Source organism: Podarcis liolepis (genome assembly GCF_965112155.1).
Source record: "Podarcis liolepis genome assembly, chromosome: 1".
Classification (NCBI taxonomy): Eukaryota; Metazoa; Chordata; class Lepidosauria; order Squamata; family Lacertidae; genus Podarcis; species Podarcis liolepis.
In genome coordinates, this window is record NC_139554.1 from 98,177,146 (window position 1) to 98,193,399 (window position 16,254).

General features: G+C 42.0%; 1 protein-coding gene across 1 annotated transcript in view; it reads right to left on the bottom strand.

The window, feature by feature from the left end:
• LOC310701736 (von Willebrand factor D and EGF domain-containing protein-like) overlaps positions 1 to 16,254 on the bottom strand; it is a 202,255-nt gene that overhangs the window by 107,853 nt on the left and 78,148 nt on the right. The window contains exon 12 of the mRNA XM_083493050.1: positions 12,725 to 13,677. Coding sequence (XP_083349176.1) covers positions 12,725 to 13,677 — 953 coding nt within the window. The remainder of the gene's footprint in view (positions 1 to 12,724; positions 13,678 to 16,254) is intronic.

Below are 16,254 nucleotides of genomic sequence, written 5' to 3' on the forward strand. Positions count from 1 at the left end.
TGGGTGGGAGGGTGGGTGTGTATAAACCACTGACTTTTGTATGGGTGGAATGTACTCTACTGCGTAAAAAGAAAGAAAGAAAAAGGTATGAATCACACCCATTGCTCCGCCCATCTTTTTGTCTGTTCCACCCACCACTGGCATGTGGACCCTGGAAGGTTGACTGTGAGAGAAAGCAGCCCTTGAGCTGAAGAAGGTTCCCCACCCATGTCCCAGATGTTCATCTGAATCTTATTCTGCTCATGGACCAGAGGTATCTGCATAATTACAACTACGTACCTGAGAAATAAGAGAAATGAATTATAGATGCTTAGGATGGCAAGGCAGGAGAGAGCTCCAGCTGTGCATAAGAAGGAATATCACCCATCTAGATTCCTTCCCATGCGTACTCTGTGCCTACCAACTTTCCTTCACCCACACAATTTTTAAGGAGATGTGAAACCTCTATTCCATGCTTCTAACCACCCTATAAGGGATGCAGGTGGTGCTGTGGGTTAAACCACAGAGCCTAGGACTTGCCAATCAGAGGGTCGGCAGTTCGAATACCCGCAACGGGGTGAGCTCCAGTTGCTTGGTCCCTGTTCCTGCCAACCTAGCAGCTCAAAAGCATGTCAAAGTGCAAGTAGATAAATAGATACCGCTGTGGCGTGAAGGTAAACAGCATTTTCATGTGCTGCTCTGCTTTGCCAGAAGCGGCTTAGGCATGCTGGCCACATGACCCGGAAGCTGTACGCCGGCTTCTTCGGCCAATAAAGCGTGATGAGTGCCGCAACCCCAGAGTCGGTCATGACTGGACCTAAAGGTCAGAGGTCCCTTTACCTTTAACCACCCTATAGGTGTCTTTTAAAGACTGCACCAACAGGAAAGGAAAATCAGCTATTGCTGGACTTGTAGTGTAATGTACTGTAAGCAAATCTGACATAGTAGTTAAGTTAATGTTCTAATTGCTACATTACAGGGTGGGCAGGGAGTACTGAACTCTGTTGTTTCAGGTCATACTACCCAGTTGTCCCAGGAACAGTGCTTGACCTTAAGTGTGTTGATGGCATTTCCCCCCCTTAAATGTGGATAGATAAATTTGAGGTTCCTCAACTTTCATGTCATCTTTAATGAAACGGTGCAGAATTTTGTTGACACATTAATGTGTATAATCACATTAAAAGGACAAATAGCAATTAAAGTGTGTGTAAAAAGAAAAGAAAAAGAGTGTGCAAAAGGGAATGCCTTGCTTGCTGCTTATTATGCACGGTCCCCTTAGCAGCAGATCCGGCAGCTCAGGAATACTATTAGGAATATTGTAAATGGAGAGAAAGCCTATGAAACAGGGAGTGGGGAATCTAGGGTTTACTAGAGGCATCTGTATTACAACTCCCATAATCCCTGATCATTGACCATGATGGTTCTGATGGTGTCTGACAGCATTTGGAGGGCTATGGGTTTCCCATTCCTGCTGTTTACATAACAGAGTCCTGCTTCCATTCCCCTCCCACTGTGGAATGCATGTACTCACCCACTGCGACTGGCTGTTTAAAGGGATGGGAGGCCTCCATTATCCTTGGCCAGTCAACCCCTCTCTGCTCTGTCAAGGAATTCAAATTGAAGGGGCCAGCAAGGTGGAAGAGGGCAAGGAACAGAATTCTGTTATGTCCTACAAGATCATTCCTCACATACCAGCTGTGTGGATTTGATTGAGCCTTTGGCATTCACGTGGTGCTTTACTTCCTAAGAGCTCAAAGCAGTTTATATCTCAGCAGTCCTAATTCTAACAATGCAATATATGACAGCATGATCACAGTATATATTTCAGAAATGGTTTGGGGTCCATTCAGCAGATGCCAACCCTGGCAAAAACAAACAAACAAACAAACAACCCAGCCAAGATTATCTGCTAGAAAAAGCAAAAGGAGACTGTGATGGAAGGAAAAATAGAATATACTGCCGTGCTGAAGCAGCAGGTTCCTCTGGGACAGACTAATGACAGTGGGTGGTTTCTCCTCTAGTGTCCCCACTTCCAGCAGCTGTCACAAGGTTTATTTCCTTTTCTTTCCAAGAAGCCTTTTGGACTCCTGGACTCTGAATTCTAATCCCACTGCTCCAGCGGGAAGGTAAATGGCATTTCTGTGCGCTGCTCTGGTTCGTCAGAAACGGCTTAGTCATGCTGGCCACATGACCTGGAAGCTGCACGCTGGCTCCCTCGGCCAATAAAGCGAGATGAGCACTGCAACCCCAGAGTCGGTCACAACTAGACCTAATGGTCAGGGGTCCCTTTACCTTTACCTTTTCCTCCTTTCACAATGACCCAGAAAGATGACTTTGGCATAATCTAGAAGCAGACTTACTTGTTTCAAGGTGTGTACTTGACTCTCTTCCTCTAATTCTACAGCTGACGACTGAAAATTAATCTTCTGCATCTTGGTTCCTATGTATGCATTTCTACCTGGCCTTTTCAAAGTGCATCCCCTGCTACTCTTGGATCAACTCATTCACTATGCTCTTTAATGCCTTTAATGCCACGGTGGTGCTAGCAAAGTTGGCATCATGCCGTTCTTTATCTCTTGATGTCAAAAGAACTTCCCATGGTGCACAAATCAGAGGCTACACCTGCAAATTCATCATTATGATAAGCTGTCTTGGCAAGCCATTTACAGTTGAAAAACAACTTTATGTTTGGTAAATTCATCCCATGGAGTGCTTCAAACTGGCACTTTGTACTCTATTTATGTTCTTTGCTGCCCATAAAGCTGCCCTGTTACAGGTAGTGCATCAAAACCCTTGACCTGAAATTCTGGCTGAGCTGCCTTATTCGTACACTTGCAGTTCAGATTGCATCTGCTCCGTCTGTAACATACTGTTAACAACCATTCAACAGATTAACTGCTGAAGTCTTGAGCTTCAAAACTTCAGCTCTCTTCCTGGTTTCATTTTCCTTCTTGTGTCCTCTTAAATGGCTTTGCTATATGAAACGTCGAAGGACCACTTTGGTTCTTTCCCACTGCTACTACTTCCTGCTTCTATTTTTACAGTAGCCATTTTCAGACTTCCTGTCTTCAGGGGAAGCTTTCTAAAGTGCTTGGGAGTCTCCCGCCCCTTGAAGATCGCAATGACATTGAGTTTAAAAGGAAAGGCAGGGAGATTTCTTTTGGGAACAGGGTGATACAGCCTAAGCAGGATTAAAGGATGTCCCCTAGCCCATTGGCTGACATCGCCAGTGGCATCAGCTGATAGGCAGGTGGATGTAGTTTTAGGGAAACAAACTGGATGCCCAGGCAGTCAAAGACTCCTGCAGGCCAGATGTTCCCCGCCTCTGTAGTAAATGGTGGGGACATGAGAATTCTTAAGTTAATGCTTTGCAAAACAGGTTATCTCTGTTGCATATTGAACCTTGATTATTCATAGCTGTTGGTAAAGCAATATGTTTATTAAACAGGGTTGTATACGGCTCCCTAGCTGGGCTCCAAGAAAAGACCTGCAACAGGCCAAGGCAAGAGAGGCGTTAGGAAAATCTGGATGCTGAGTAGGCAGGTGACAGTTGATTTACTATACCTGACTAGAAGACAGTGTGCTGCTTTAAGAAAAACATGCTCATGGATAATTGCCAGTGTATGAACCAACAGGAAAAACTCCCTGCACTAAAGAACCCATGTTTAGTTCCTGTCACTTTAAGCTACTTAAGTGAATTATTATTTACATGCAGGGACTGTGTGTGCACACTGATGCAGGACAAATGGCTCACTGTGAATAATTTAAAACACAAATGATCTCATTATCTACAAACAAATATTTATTATGAATAGTTGCTGTTTTGAAATTGTTTGGGCAGGTAATGTATTTATGTTTTAAAAGGACGATTTTGAATTGCAGGGGGTGGAGAGGAGGATGTTCATGCCTGCACATAGTAGTTTTTAGAGAATGGTTTTGCCACTTAAAATCAGAGCACGTTCTTTTGTGAAGCCATGTGTTAGTTAATCCTAGGTGCCTTAAAAATAAGACTTTTTTCCCAACTGCTTGTTTCACAGAATTGTTTTCACTGCTTTGCATTAAACCAAATAAACTAATCACCAAAAGGACTAATCTCCCTTATTTGATTTGCGGTGGTACAATATAGATCAACAGCCATGCAGCCTCCCAGGTCCCTTATGATAAAGATTTGATATCCTTTCTAAATTTAGTTTCTATTGACTTTTGTATCTATCAAGCTAATAGACCTGCTACAATCCAGCCAGATTTGTGCTTTGGATGGAAAGTAATGGAAGCTAAAACAATAGAAACTAGGGCACTATTGATGTTTTTCTTTGTTTTTCAAAATGTTCACGTTTCGCCAGCTCTAGGAACAGAGGCAGATGTCTATAATCACAGACCAAACAATGGGGACTACAAACTCCTGCTTTTAATGCTATATGCAGTACTGGTATGGTATACACTGGTACCTCGGGTTAAGTACTTAATTCGATCCGGAGGTCCGTTCTTAACCTGAAACTGTTCTTAAGGGGCTTCCTGCTGCTGCCGTGCCGCCGGAGCACGATTTCTGTTCTCATCCTGAAGCAAAGTTCTTAACCCGAGGTACTATTTCTGGGTTAGCGGAGTCTGTAACCTGAAGCGCCTTTAACCTGAAGCGTATGTAACCTGAGGTACCACTGTACAATACACAAAATATTTAGGATGGGAATTCACTGTAACATTGTAGGTCCCACTGCCGTGCTCCATTTATGTCTGATACATTATTTGACCACAATGCAGCATGGGAGTTTACAGCGCGCAAAGTGGCTCCAAGTCATTTCTGTATATAGCATAGCACACCACTATGTCTGTCTATGTTTTTTAAAAATATTATTAGTAGTACCGTATTCCTGAATGTTCACTTTCCCCCCAACCTTTAACTACTATATCCCCTGCAACCCACCCCTTATACTCATAATCCCTTCCATGCCAATAACTGAAGAGTAGTTGGTTCTTTAAGGGGGTGGGGGTACAAAAAGGGGAAAATAAAGAGAAATAAACAAAAATGTATATGAGTAAATAGGCAAACCAAATCAAGGAAAAGGGCATACCATTGCCTTACATAATTTAGGGTACTCAGACTGGTATTAGCATTGGTTAGTTTCATTCCACAAAGAGCTTAATTTGTGTGTGTACGTACGTATGCATGTATGTATGTATGTATGATGTGCATATCCATTTATGTATATATGTATGTATAAATAATGAGAGGAAATATGCATAAAATGTATTTTCATAGGCAGTCAATATCAGGTGAGACCTTGGGCGCAATTATCAAGGTGGTTCTGTCTACCTGCCAAATTCCCAATACCAACTCTATGTCCTGCATGAGTATGCACATCTATCTTTGAGTGACTTTTCCAGGATTGTGATTGCTCTTATCCTGGCTTGCATTATCACTTAATGACTCCACAGAACATAGGTGGCAAAGCAACAGTACATGATTTTAAGAATCTGTCTTGTTCAGTTCAGGATGAACTGATGTGTCTGATCCCTTCCATTACAAAGTGGAATTGGAGCTCAACAGTTTTGTGAAATGCTTCACTTGCGTATGCTGCCTAAGTATTAACAATAAAGACACCTTTCATTCATCACTGATGGGTCAAACCTACATTTGGCCCTGGCCCATTCTGCAAGTCACATTGCACATGGCTCTCATTGTAAGTTTTGTTTTATTTTGTTAAATTCTCCCCTATCCACATCCTGAGAAGAGAAAGCAATCTTCCTTCAGTCTTGTCTGCCATCTGTTTTATGATTGTACATAAAGCCTTCAGTCCAAACTTTCTGCATGTCTGTGGTGCTAGCTGAATCCAATGGGATTATGAAACATGCTATCCTGAAAAGATCTATTCAAAAGAAAGCTCCATTCATAAGTGGGCCTTATTCCCAGGTAAGTGTGTATAGGATTGCAGCCTTAATGTTTTTACTTGTTTTAAATTAATATCCTCTAATCTAAGATGCAATAGAAGAACTGAATCCAGTCTAATGTTAGAAGGATAACATTGGAAAATGGTTAATATTCTTTTTAAATCTTTTTTTAAGCACAACTCATATAGCTACTGCTATAGGGGATATGGTTTGGCTCCAAAATATGTACATTCAGTTGGATATATATTTTCCAAGCATAGAAATAGTAAATTTATGGATATATTTGCATTCCAAGTAGGGGAAGATTTCACTAATATAGATTTGAGAACTAAGTAGCCCAAGGTAAAGTGATGTATCAAAGTAAGAAAAGGATGCAAATGAAACATTTAATAACTCTGACTTTTTTTTTTTTTTTTTTTGCCTATGATGCCTCTTCTTTCCTGGACATTCCACAGTGGAATTGAAATTCACACCCAGAAAGCTCTTAAATTGTCATTACCATAGTGAAACTAATTTGTCCTTATTACTCCTCATTACCTTTTATTTTGCGATTGCTCCCCAGAGTATTACAGAAGCTCTATATAACTTCCTAAGTTGTGCTTGTTGGTTATGATTAAAAAAAAAAAAAGCTACCATGGTCAGTGTACACAAATTGCAGGCCAGCCTGATTTGTTATCCATGATAATTGAATTCTCCATTTAATTACAGTAGGTAATGACATTTTAAGCACCTTCTACAGGTGTTGGGAGTTTTTTTTTCTTTTAATGACGCTAGAAAGGAGCATTAAAGGGTGACATTTTCCTGGAGTAATGCCAAATTTTGTAACTGCTTTTCGTCTCTAAATTTCTATATCAGTTTGATGATAATTATAAATCTGGCCACCTGGACAATTTTGCATTGAGTTGTGAGTATTTAAGGGTTGGTACAATCTACATTTTAGTTCTAGTGCATTCAAATGTGATTACGGGCCCATCCACATTTTTGTTTGTCCCTTGATTTCAAGTTATGGGTCCAAAAAGATTTTTAAATTGTTGTTGTCCCACTGCTTTCCTCAGGGAAACATGCTTTTCTGTTTAAATTAATAGGTCTTGCTTTGACATAAAATGTGGATCTATTCTCATGGGTTTGGAAACAAGAAGTAATATCATTAAAGAACCACCCCGTCAAGCTGATATTAGAAAAAACCTAGGCTGCAGAAGAATACTAGTCCTGATCATAAGCTATTCATGTGGACCAGGTACATGTGGATAAAGGGAAGTAGGACCACACTGCTAGCACTTCCCCTTCATTTCACATGCCACTGACCCTACTCCCTCAGTGTCCACTTGTTCACTACACATGTCTACAACAAGGTGCCCATTTGTGTTTGGCTGAACCTTGAACACATGGAAGATGAATGAAGGAACCTAACAGCACAAGCACATCCTCCTCAGATTTACTTGAGTGTCCTTAAGTGCTATCTGACTATTGTCAACTAAATATGTGACACCCATAAATAAGGTGTTCCTTAAAATCAGGGGCATTGAACAACCAGCTCTCGGGGGGGGGACCCTATTTAATCCACACTGCTAGCACCTTTGGACAAACAACCAGGTGACTTTGCCTAGGTAAAGACATGTCACTTTGCCTAACAAATGTGCATCTTGCTGCACTCTGGGGACCATGCATTATAATATTCCAGGTTTTCTTTTGGTCGTAGGTACCGGCAAATATCTCTGAGTGTTTTCGTAACTTTTTCAGAAATGTGTAATTATAGAATAACCATTAGTCCCCATTTGTGCATCTTGCCCTGAACCTGTCAACCCTGACTGAATTCACCACCAAAAGATCTTGTGGTGAAAGCTAGCATCAATAGCTTTTAAAAGGAGCGGTATAAAAATAAACAGACAGAAAAGAAAATATGATAATATAGTATTAGATCTGTCTACAAGTTACAGTGGTACCTCTAGTTGCGGACACGATCCGTTCCAGGGTGCCATTCGCACCCTGAAAAGTCCACAACTAGAGCGGTGCTTCTATGCAAGTGCGGAGTGCGATAGAGCGCTTCTGCGCATGTGCGAAGCGTGCAGAGCGCTTCTGCACGTGCAGCGGAACCCGGAAGTATACACTTCCAGGTTTGCCGCGTTCGCAAGCTGAAAAGACGCAACATGAACCTAACGCCACACAAGGTATGACTGTACTCAGAGTTTTGACAGAAGGACAGCCTCCACATTTACAGACGTACTTCCTCCAAGTACACCCTGGGGATAAGCTACAGGGGTGTCTGTCACTACCTCTCCCTGTTTATGGATCTCCCTAGGTCATTGCTGAGGAACCTCTGGTCCTCCAGATGTTGATAGAGTCCAATTCCCATCTATCCTGCCAGCATGACCAGTGCTCTGGAATTATGGAAGTTGCAATCCAGCAACCTCTGGAGGGCTGTAAGTTCTCCATCCATGTCCCAGACCATCTGTTCAGCCACAGTCGAAGGGGTAACTCTGATCTAGATAAAGCACCAGTCTCACCTAAGAAGACAGTTCTTATGTAACCCCTATTTCTTTTTCTTGAAGAAATTCATTGAAGTACACAAAACTGTCCCCCCCCCCCATATTTTAAGCAGGAAGGTACATTGGAACTAGAAAACTATCTCAGCTCAGATGATACTTTGGGGCATCCCATAGGCAGCTGGCTGGCCACTCCGAGAACAGGATTCTGCACTAGATAGGTCACCGGGCCTGATCCAGCAGAGCTCTTCTTATGTTCTGATGAAACTCTTTCTTTTTTTACTACGTTATAGACAATACATTGAAACCTGATATTTTATACAATTCACTGGAATGGCTTTTTACAAAATACCAGAGAGCAAACATAATTCAATACCAATTCAAGCTTGCTTTTCTTGCCCTGTGCTCATCAAATGCAGGTACCAAGGCTATGTTTCACGTTGTCTCTGCAATCCTTATTTGCAATGTCTTCACCTTTTTGTTTCTTGATAAGTTCACTGGAGGTTTACTTTATTCCCTATAGCACAAGTATCAAGGTATACATTCCTCAACAGAAGGCATAATTATGCACACTTGACATACAAGTCAAGGAAACTATCGTTCTGTTAGTACATTGTTTTGTTGCATGTTTTTATAAAAGAGCGTATTTTTTGTGTGTGTTTTTTTCAGAGGGTTAAGCTGGTTGTTAAGGGGAGGGGAGTTTTGTCTGTGAACAAACACAGAGATAATGCTAAGAGGCTCCATTCAAAGAGACCTGAGCTGTTGTTGTTTTAAAAAGTGTAGGTTTAAACATAACAAATTTGTTGGTGCTATTCTGTTTGGAAGAGATGGTCCCAGTTTGCACTCTCATCCTGCAGTTTCCAGCAACTGGTACAATAAAGTCAGCAATAAAACGGTTATAAAATGCATTTTACCCAACAATTATCTCAGGGGTGCCAGGAGCAATGTTTTTAAATTCAACCTGAAGGTCAAGAATGAGGGAGACAGATACACCTGACCAAGGAGGGCATTCCACAAATGGGACATGCTCACTAAGAAGCAGCACCATTACTGAGGCCGCAGACCATAGGGTCAGAAATTATTGATATTGGGGAAGGTGCACTTTTAGGTACTTGGGTTCCAGGCCATTTAGCTGCAAAGGTGACAAGGAAAGTCTAGTCCGGGCAGAATACCCTGGTGGCCTTAGCTCACTCTGGAACCTGCTACACAGGCCAGTCCTTCAGAGAAGGAAGGTGGACAAAGGGACTCATGAAGTAGCAATTTTTAATTCTGTATCTCCAATCCCCTGATCGTGCACTTTGATTTGGAAGTATGTATGTAGCGTAAGTGAATTAAGAGTGAATGTGAGAAAGGGTGGTGTTCAGTTAACTTTTACTCAGAGTAGAGACATTGAAAGTAACGCACATGATTAAAATCCATTAACTTCAGTGAGCTTACTCTGAGTAACACTTGAACATCTCCCATAGTATATCTTTATATGCAGTGCTGGTTTTCTAGAAAAAGGTGCTGGACACCTCACCATGGACACCTCTCTTGTTCTCTTATATTGACAATAGCACCCATCTGACAGGTATTGAAAACAAGCTCTGTTTATATGTAAAAAGGTAAAGGGATCCCTGACCATTAGGTCCTTTCGTGACTGACTCTGGGGTTGCGGCGCTCATCTCACTTTATTGGCCGAGGGAGCCGGCGTATAGCTTCTGGGTCATGTGGCCAGCATGACTAAGCCGATTGTGGTGAACCAGAGCAGCGCACGGAAACGCCATTTACCTTCCCACCGGAGCAGTACCTATTTATCTACTTGCACTTTGACGTGCTTTCAAACTGCTAGGTTGGCAGGAGCAGGGACCGAGCAACGGGAGCTCACCCGTTGATTCGAACCGCCGACCTTCTGATCAGCAAGTCCAAGGTTCTGTGGTTTAACCCTCAGCGCCACCTGCATCCCATCTGTTTATATGTATGCATGTGTTTTTCTCCGTTACTATCTGCCACTTAAAGTTTACCTGGGCCTAGATAACCCTCAGATGGCTATACTGGCAGCAACACATCTTCCCATGATACATCTACCACAGCTTAAAAGAGAGCACAATAATATCATTTGTCATAAGTTCAGGCTATCACTCTAACAAGTGCAACTGTTTATTACAGTGGTGCCTCGCAAGACGGAATTAATTCGTTCCGTGAGTTTTTTCGTCTAGCGAATTTTTCGTCTTGTGAAGCACGGTGTCGGAAAAGTTTTGAAAAAGCTTCAAAAATCGCCAAAAACCTCAAAAAAGGCTACCACACCGCGTTCTATGAGTTGCTCCTCGAAGTCAAGTCGCAACTGCATTAACGGTGTTAAGAAAAAGGAAACAAACTTGCAAAAAACGCAAGACGTTTTCATCTTGCAAAGCAAGCCCATAGGGCTTGGCAGGGGGTTGCTTGGCAGGGGGTTGGACTCGGCGGCCCTTGTGGTCTCTTCCAACTCTATGATTCTATGAAATTTGTCTTGCGAAGCAGCTCAAAAACCGCAAAACCCTTTCGTCTAGCGAGTTTTTCGTCTTGCGAGGCATTCGTCTTGCGGGGCACCACTGTATTTCCTTATCTCTGTTGTAGCACCCAAGTGGTTAATATGTATCTGGAGGACTGTGTGTGAATTGGGTGAGTGATCTTTAAGAGGAAGCTTCCTTTTATGAGAAAACAACATGCAATCTCAGGTGTATTATGGAAAACTGAAAAAGCAAATGTTAAAGGTTTCCCAGGTCCATCAGCCTCACCTTTTGGAATGGCTGCTGTGCATTACCTTGACATTGTTTGTTGGAGATTTTGCCATCACTTTATAAATGAAATGGGGGGCGGGGGAAGAGAGAGCGACTCCCTTTGGCAGTCTCCTCTGATTTTGCAGTCTGATTCTCAGCTACTAGTCTCCATCTCATGTAAGTGGACAGGCTACAACCACAAATAGCAATGTGGAAGCAAGTTATATTGGTATCAGTGGGATTTTCTCCTAAAAATGTGTGTTTAAGATTGAAGGGTTAGTTGGTCATTTTATAATATAATGTCAGAAAGTTAAAATATCAGGAAACAAGAAGAAGGAGGAGGAGGAGGAGGAGGAGGGATGAGAATCAAAGTTCCCTACAAAACTGAACTATTTTTAAAAAGAAAAGAATACTGCTTTTCATCTGTGGGATAATGTAAACATTTTTAAAAATTGATCAGAATTCGTTGTCATACAAGTTAATTTGATTTGAAGCCAAATTTATAAAGGGGGTGTGTGTAGCATAGGAGCCAACGCCTAGGAGCTGAGGTCCTTTTGGTCTTGCTGAATAAAATATTTGAGGGGGTCGTCCCCCATCAAAGTTGATGGGGATTGCCATTCAAATAGTGTGTGCATGCTGCGTCTTGTGATTGATTATGTGGGGCAGGGCTTACCTGCCCCCTCAATATTTTATTCAACTTGGCACCCCTGGTGTGTAGTGACTGTAGGTGCCACATGTTCCGACTGCCTGGCACCTGACATTTTGCACCAGTTGATGTTTCTAACCACCTTTAAAGGTAGCCCCACATAGAGTGCATTAGATTAATCCAGCCTGGATGTCACTAGTGCATGGATAACTGAGGTGAGATCCATCCTCTGCAGGTAAAGTTGCAATTGACAACTCTGAGCTGGTTAGAAAATAAATAGCTTGAGCTTGTAAAAAGGAGGAGTCCAATTGGTTATGGATCAGTTGCAAACCTCCTTCTAGAATAGGTGGTTTCCCTACCCTCAACATCCTTATTTTGTCTGGCTGCCGCTGCAACTTGTTTGTCCTGATCCAGCTCAAATTTGCCTCCAGACATCAGTTCATTCAATAGCCTCCATGGAATGAGTAGATGGGGAAGAAAGGTAGAACAGAGTGTCGTCTATGTACTGATGACATCACAGTCCACACCTCCAGATAGTCACCCCCAATATTGCGATATAGATGTTAAAAAGTTGTGGGGAGAATGAAGCCCCAAGTCACCTCCACCCCCACTCCTGCAACTGAGCCTTCTGAAATTAGTATAACATCTGTGTTGGGGACTCTCTCTCTTTTTTTTAGGAGTTTGTTTTTGTAGCATGGGGATGATAAGAAAAAAATCACTTCTCTCAAACCAGTTTGTTTAAGGGAATTGTCAAATCCATTTTTGCAAGTTTACCAAGGTAAACTTGCGTGCACAAACCCACACGCCTCCAGAGCAGCCAGCCAGGTATTGCGATCAGCTTGTCAAGGTCAAAACCTGATTATTAATTCATCATAGGTCTTAACTAGTGAAGCTGTTTGAAGAGCAAATTGCTCTCTGCAGATGTTCCATTAAGTCAAATGCTACAGGAAGATACACAGCTTACGAACAAACATAATTCTTTTCTTACTCACTTTTGGCGGTTGTACAGTCATGAGAATCGTATCCTTCAAAGCACTGGCATCCCCACATACTGCACTGCCCATGTCCATTACATAGATTGGGGCACCTGAGAGCTCTGATTATTTCTTTATGTGTAGCAGGTAGTTCGCTTGTTGAATCAAACCACATAGTTATGTTTTCCAGCACCCTTTTTTCACAGGAATTTTCCAGAAATGCAATCATTGATTCTCCCCATGCGAGGTCATCCTTGCTTTGTACATCCAAAAGGCACATTTCAATAGCCACATCCAGCTGGGTGCCCAGAAGCCCTTTACAAGCTAAGCCAATGGGAGAGGTTTCAAGAACCTTCTGACAGCTTGCTAAGGCTTTTGCTGAGGTTAGGCCACTTGGAGTAGGCCATGTGAGCTGAACTTTAGGCCGCTTCCCTTCAAAATAATCTTCTGGGAAAAAGTAGGTGAAACTTTCCAAGTCAGCCTGACTCAAGCTTTGAGAAGAGGAAGCAGATAAGGATTCCCAGTAAGCTTCTTGCCTTTTTTCTCTTGATAGCTCCTTCCAATGATCAGAAGACTCGAAATATGTTTCATTTCCTGATTTTTTCAATGAGATGTTTTGACCAATTGGGTTTAAAAGGCCATTGGGGCTGTCTTTCCTTTTGGTTGCCTGAGGCAAATGCCACTGCTCAAGAGATCTAGGTGATAATATTCCATCAGCTAGGAATGCAGAATCAGCGTCCAAGTTAGTAGGATGTTCTGATGTGACATCTAGATATGGGATTACAGAATTGTAATCCACACGCTCATAAAAACAACCTAAAGATTCCGGGGGAGAATGCTGAAAAGTGTGTAGAGCATTTACTGACTGTAAATACAGTGAATGCTCCTTCTGACACAGACAGTAATGTGTCCTCTTCTTCCATTCTGACAGTGGTGGAGTCTTGTCAAACAAACTCATCCCTGGAGCTATTCTGATAAAATAAAAGAGAAGCAGGTCAGAAAGTTAAAAAGGCTTGGTGTTCTCTCACTGATCAAACTTTCATAGTTATTTATCTCTATAATAAAAATGTAAGTATATCATCACACAGCCCCTCTTGGAGGATTTGTAGTGCCAAGTCACAATTCTGGATTGGCATGATATCAGGGTGGGATAGGGAACCAAAAGTGAAGGCAGGCTGCACAGCACCCATGTCTGTTGCACGGGAGAAAAGGCAAGGGACACTGAGAGGGAAGAAGTGGTAGCTTAAAACAGCAGACTGTTGAGTAAAGCAGAGCTGGAGGAAAATGGCAGTTTCAAACCATGGTAGAGATTTAAGTAAACTACTCTGGAGTATTTGGGGGCTCCACATCCTTTGTCTCTCACACATGTGGCAGCTGAAGAACTGAAGAAGTTTGAGTAGAGTAAGAAGAGAGGGAATGGTGGCCTCACAATCGGTGGCCGATGAAAAGGGTGTTTAGCAGTTGCAATGTGTGGAAGGAGGAAGATGCAAGTGGTTACTGGGGGGGGGGTCTGTGTGCAAGAGGTGTGTGCAAAAGGAGAAGGAGAAGGCATGGGGTGAAGGTGAAAATGTGTGCAAAGCAGGGCAGCAGAAAAAGAGAGAGAAGTGGCTTCTGAAATGGAGTTGGGAAGGTGAAAAGTGAGTTTAGTAGTTGCATGGGATGGGAAAGGGAAACTCTATGGGGTTAACTTGGGGGGAATAGCAGGGAGTGGTGAATGCAGCAAAGAGGGTCTCAGCCCCTAGCATCCTCCATATTTATCTTGTAAAATACAGAAAATACACTGAAATACAAACAATATGAGTACAAAATTCCACATTTTTTAATTAAATAGTAATAACCTGTGGCAGGTTTGTGCAGCCTGTAAGCCAAATACAACCCAGCATCCAGGTAACACTGAGGAGCCAATGAAAATTCATTTCATTGAACTTTCCACTGTAGCTGCTTGTTTCTTCAGCAATGCTGAAATGGCTGTGTTAAAACTTCAAAGAGAACTCTAGCTGCGTGTACATTTCTCAAATGGCTTGCATTTTAAGTAGTCTCTCTCAGTAGAAATGTTTGAACTGACAAAACATCTCATTGATGCAGAAATGCCTGCTAACCCAGCCCCTGTGCTACCTAAATTTTTTTCCTCCTCTTCACATTGTACATCTCTCCCCCTCCCACCCCCGGTTTTTGGACATAGCTTATCTTGCCTAGAGAGCAAGAAGGAGTTGCATTTTAATCTGAAAATATGTCTCCCCCATGACAGCTATAATATGAAAAACACAGAGCCCCAATATTCTGCAGTATAACCAATGATCTCTAGTTTAAGAAAATGAACCCTTCTTTTCCCACATATTTCCTTCCTGAATGGGTGGATACAATTGAACATCGCACATGATCATATACTCCACACATGTGCATCAGTACACCCAATCAATATTCCACATTTTTAGGACTTCAATCCATTTAATTCACCACAGGAACAGTCATTCACACAAATATCTGTACATGTGTATGGCATAATGCATAAGCTTCCCTAGAGTGATAACCAGAGATCACATGTGTACTTAGCATCCTGCCAAAAGCTGAGGAGAAATGTACCATCCATCCATCTATCAGTGGATATGTATACACACAGCCATAAAGTACATTGTCTGCCTTCTCTGCTATCTCTGGTATATCAATAAACTTACAGGCAAAATTATTTTTTAAAAGGGGTTGGGGTGCTGAAAGAGGAAGGAGCAAAACAACAACAACAACAAACCACTGTGCTTTAAAAACTGCTCACACTGTCTGCTTAATGTGCAGGTATGGACACTTGCAAAGAGATGTCTACAAAGTGCTTTTGGAAAACTCCAAAGCCCAGCATTTCATAGGCTGAAGTGTGTACATAGTGCATACCTGGTCAGAAACAAGGAGAGAGTTACAATTCTCCTTAGCACTTAATAGGACATTATAGATGAGATTACTGCTTTACATAATGGTTACATCATAAGTGATTACTTGGCAAAGGTCATCAGCATTTATCCTTTGGATTAAAAAGCTACAAGGAAATAATTGGAGTTTGAGTCCACATGCAAAGCACTTTTTAAAGAAGGTGAAATAACATCAATCATAGGAGGAAAGTGGTGTCCCCTCCACTTGCAGCTGAAGCAAAAAGAGAGGGGGAGGGGCTGTATGACTGGATTCAATCCCAAGACTCCATAATAAACAAATGGTCAGTGGAATAGCGGCTTTTTAAAAGGGGGCATGTGCCTACAACCTCCATTGCTGGATTGGGCTGTGGAATTGTGCATGTAGCACATGTAGTTTTTTCACCCGGCTAGGGATAAATGCAAGAAAGCTTCCTTCAACATGTATATGGCCCCTAGCTGTATAAGGTAATAGAAGTATTCAAAATAATGCCCTTGAACACTTATTCACTCCAGTGGCTAACAGGAAAAAAGCATGAATTCCTCTGCTTGGATCTTAAAGTATGAACATGCATTGGTGAGATGAAGATAACAAACTGTTATCAGCAGGGTTGTAGCAACAATCTTAGAATTCAATTGGAACTTATTATTATT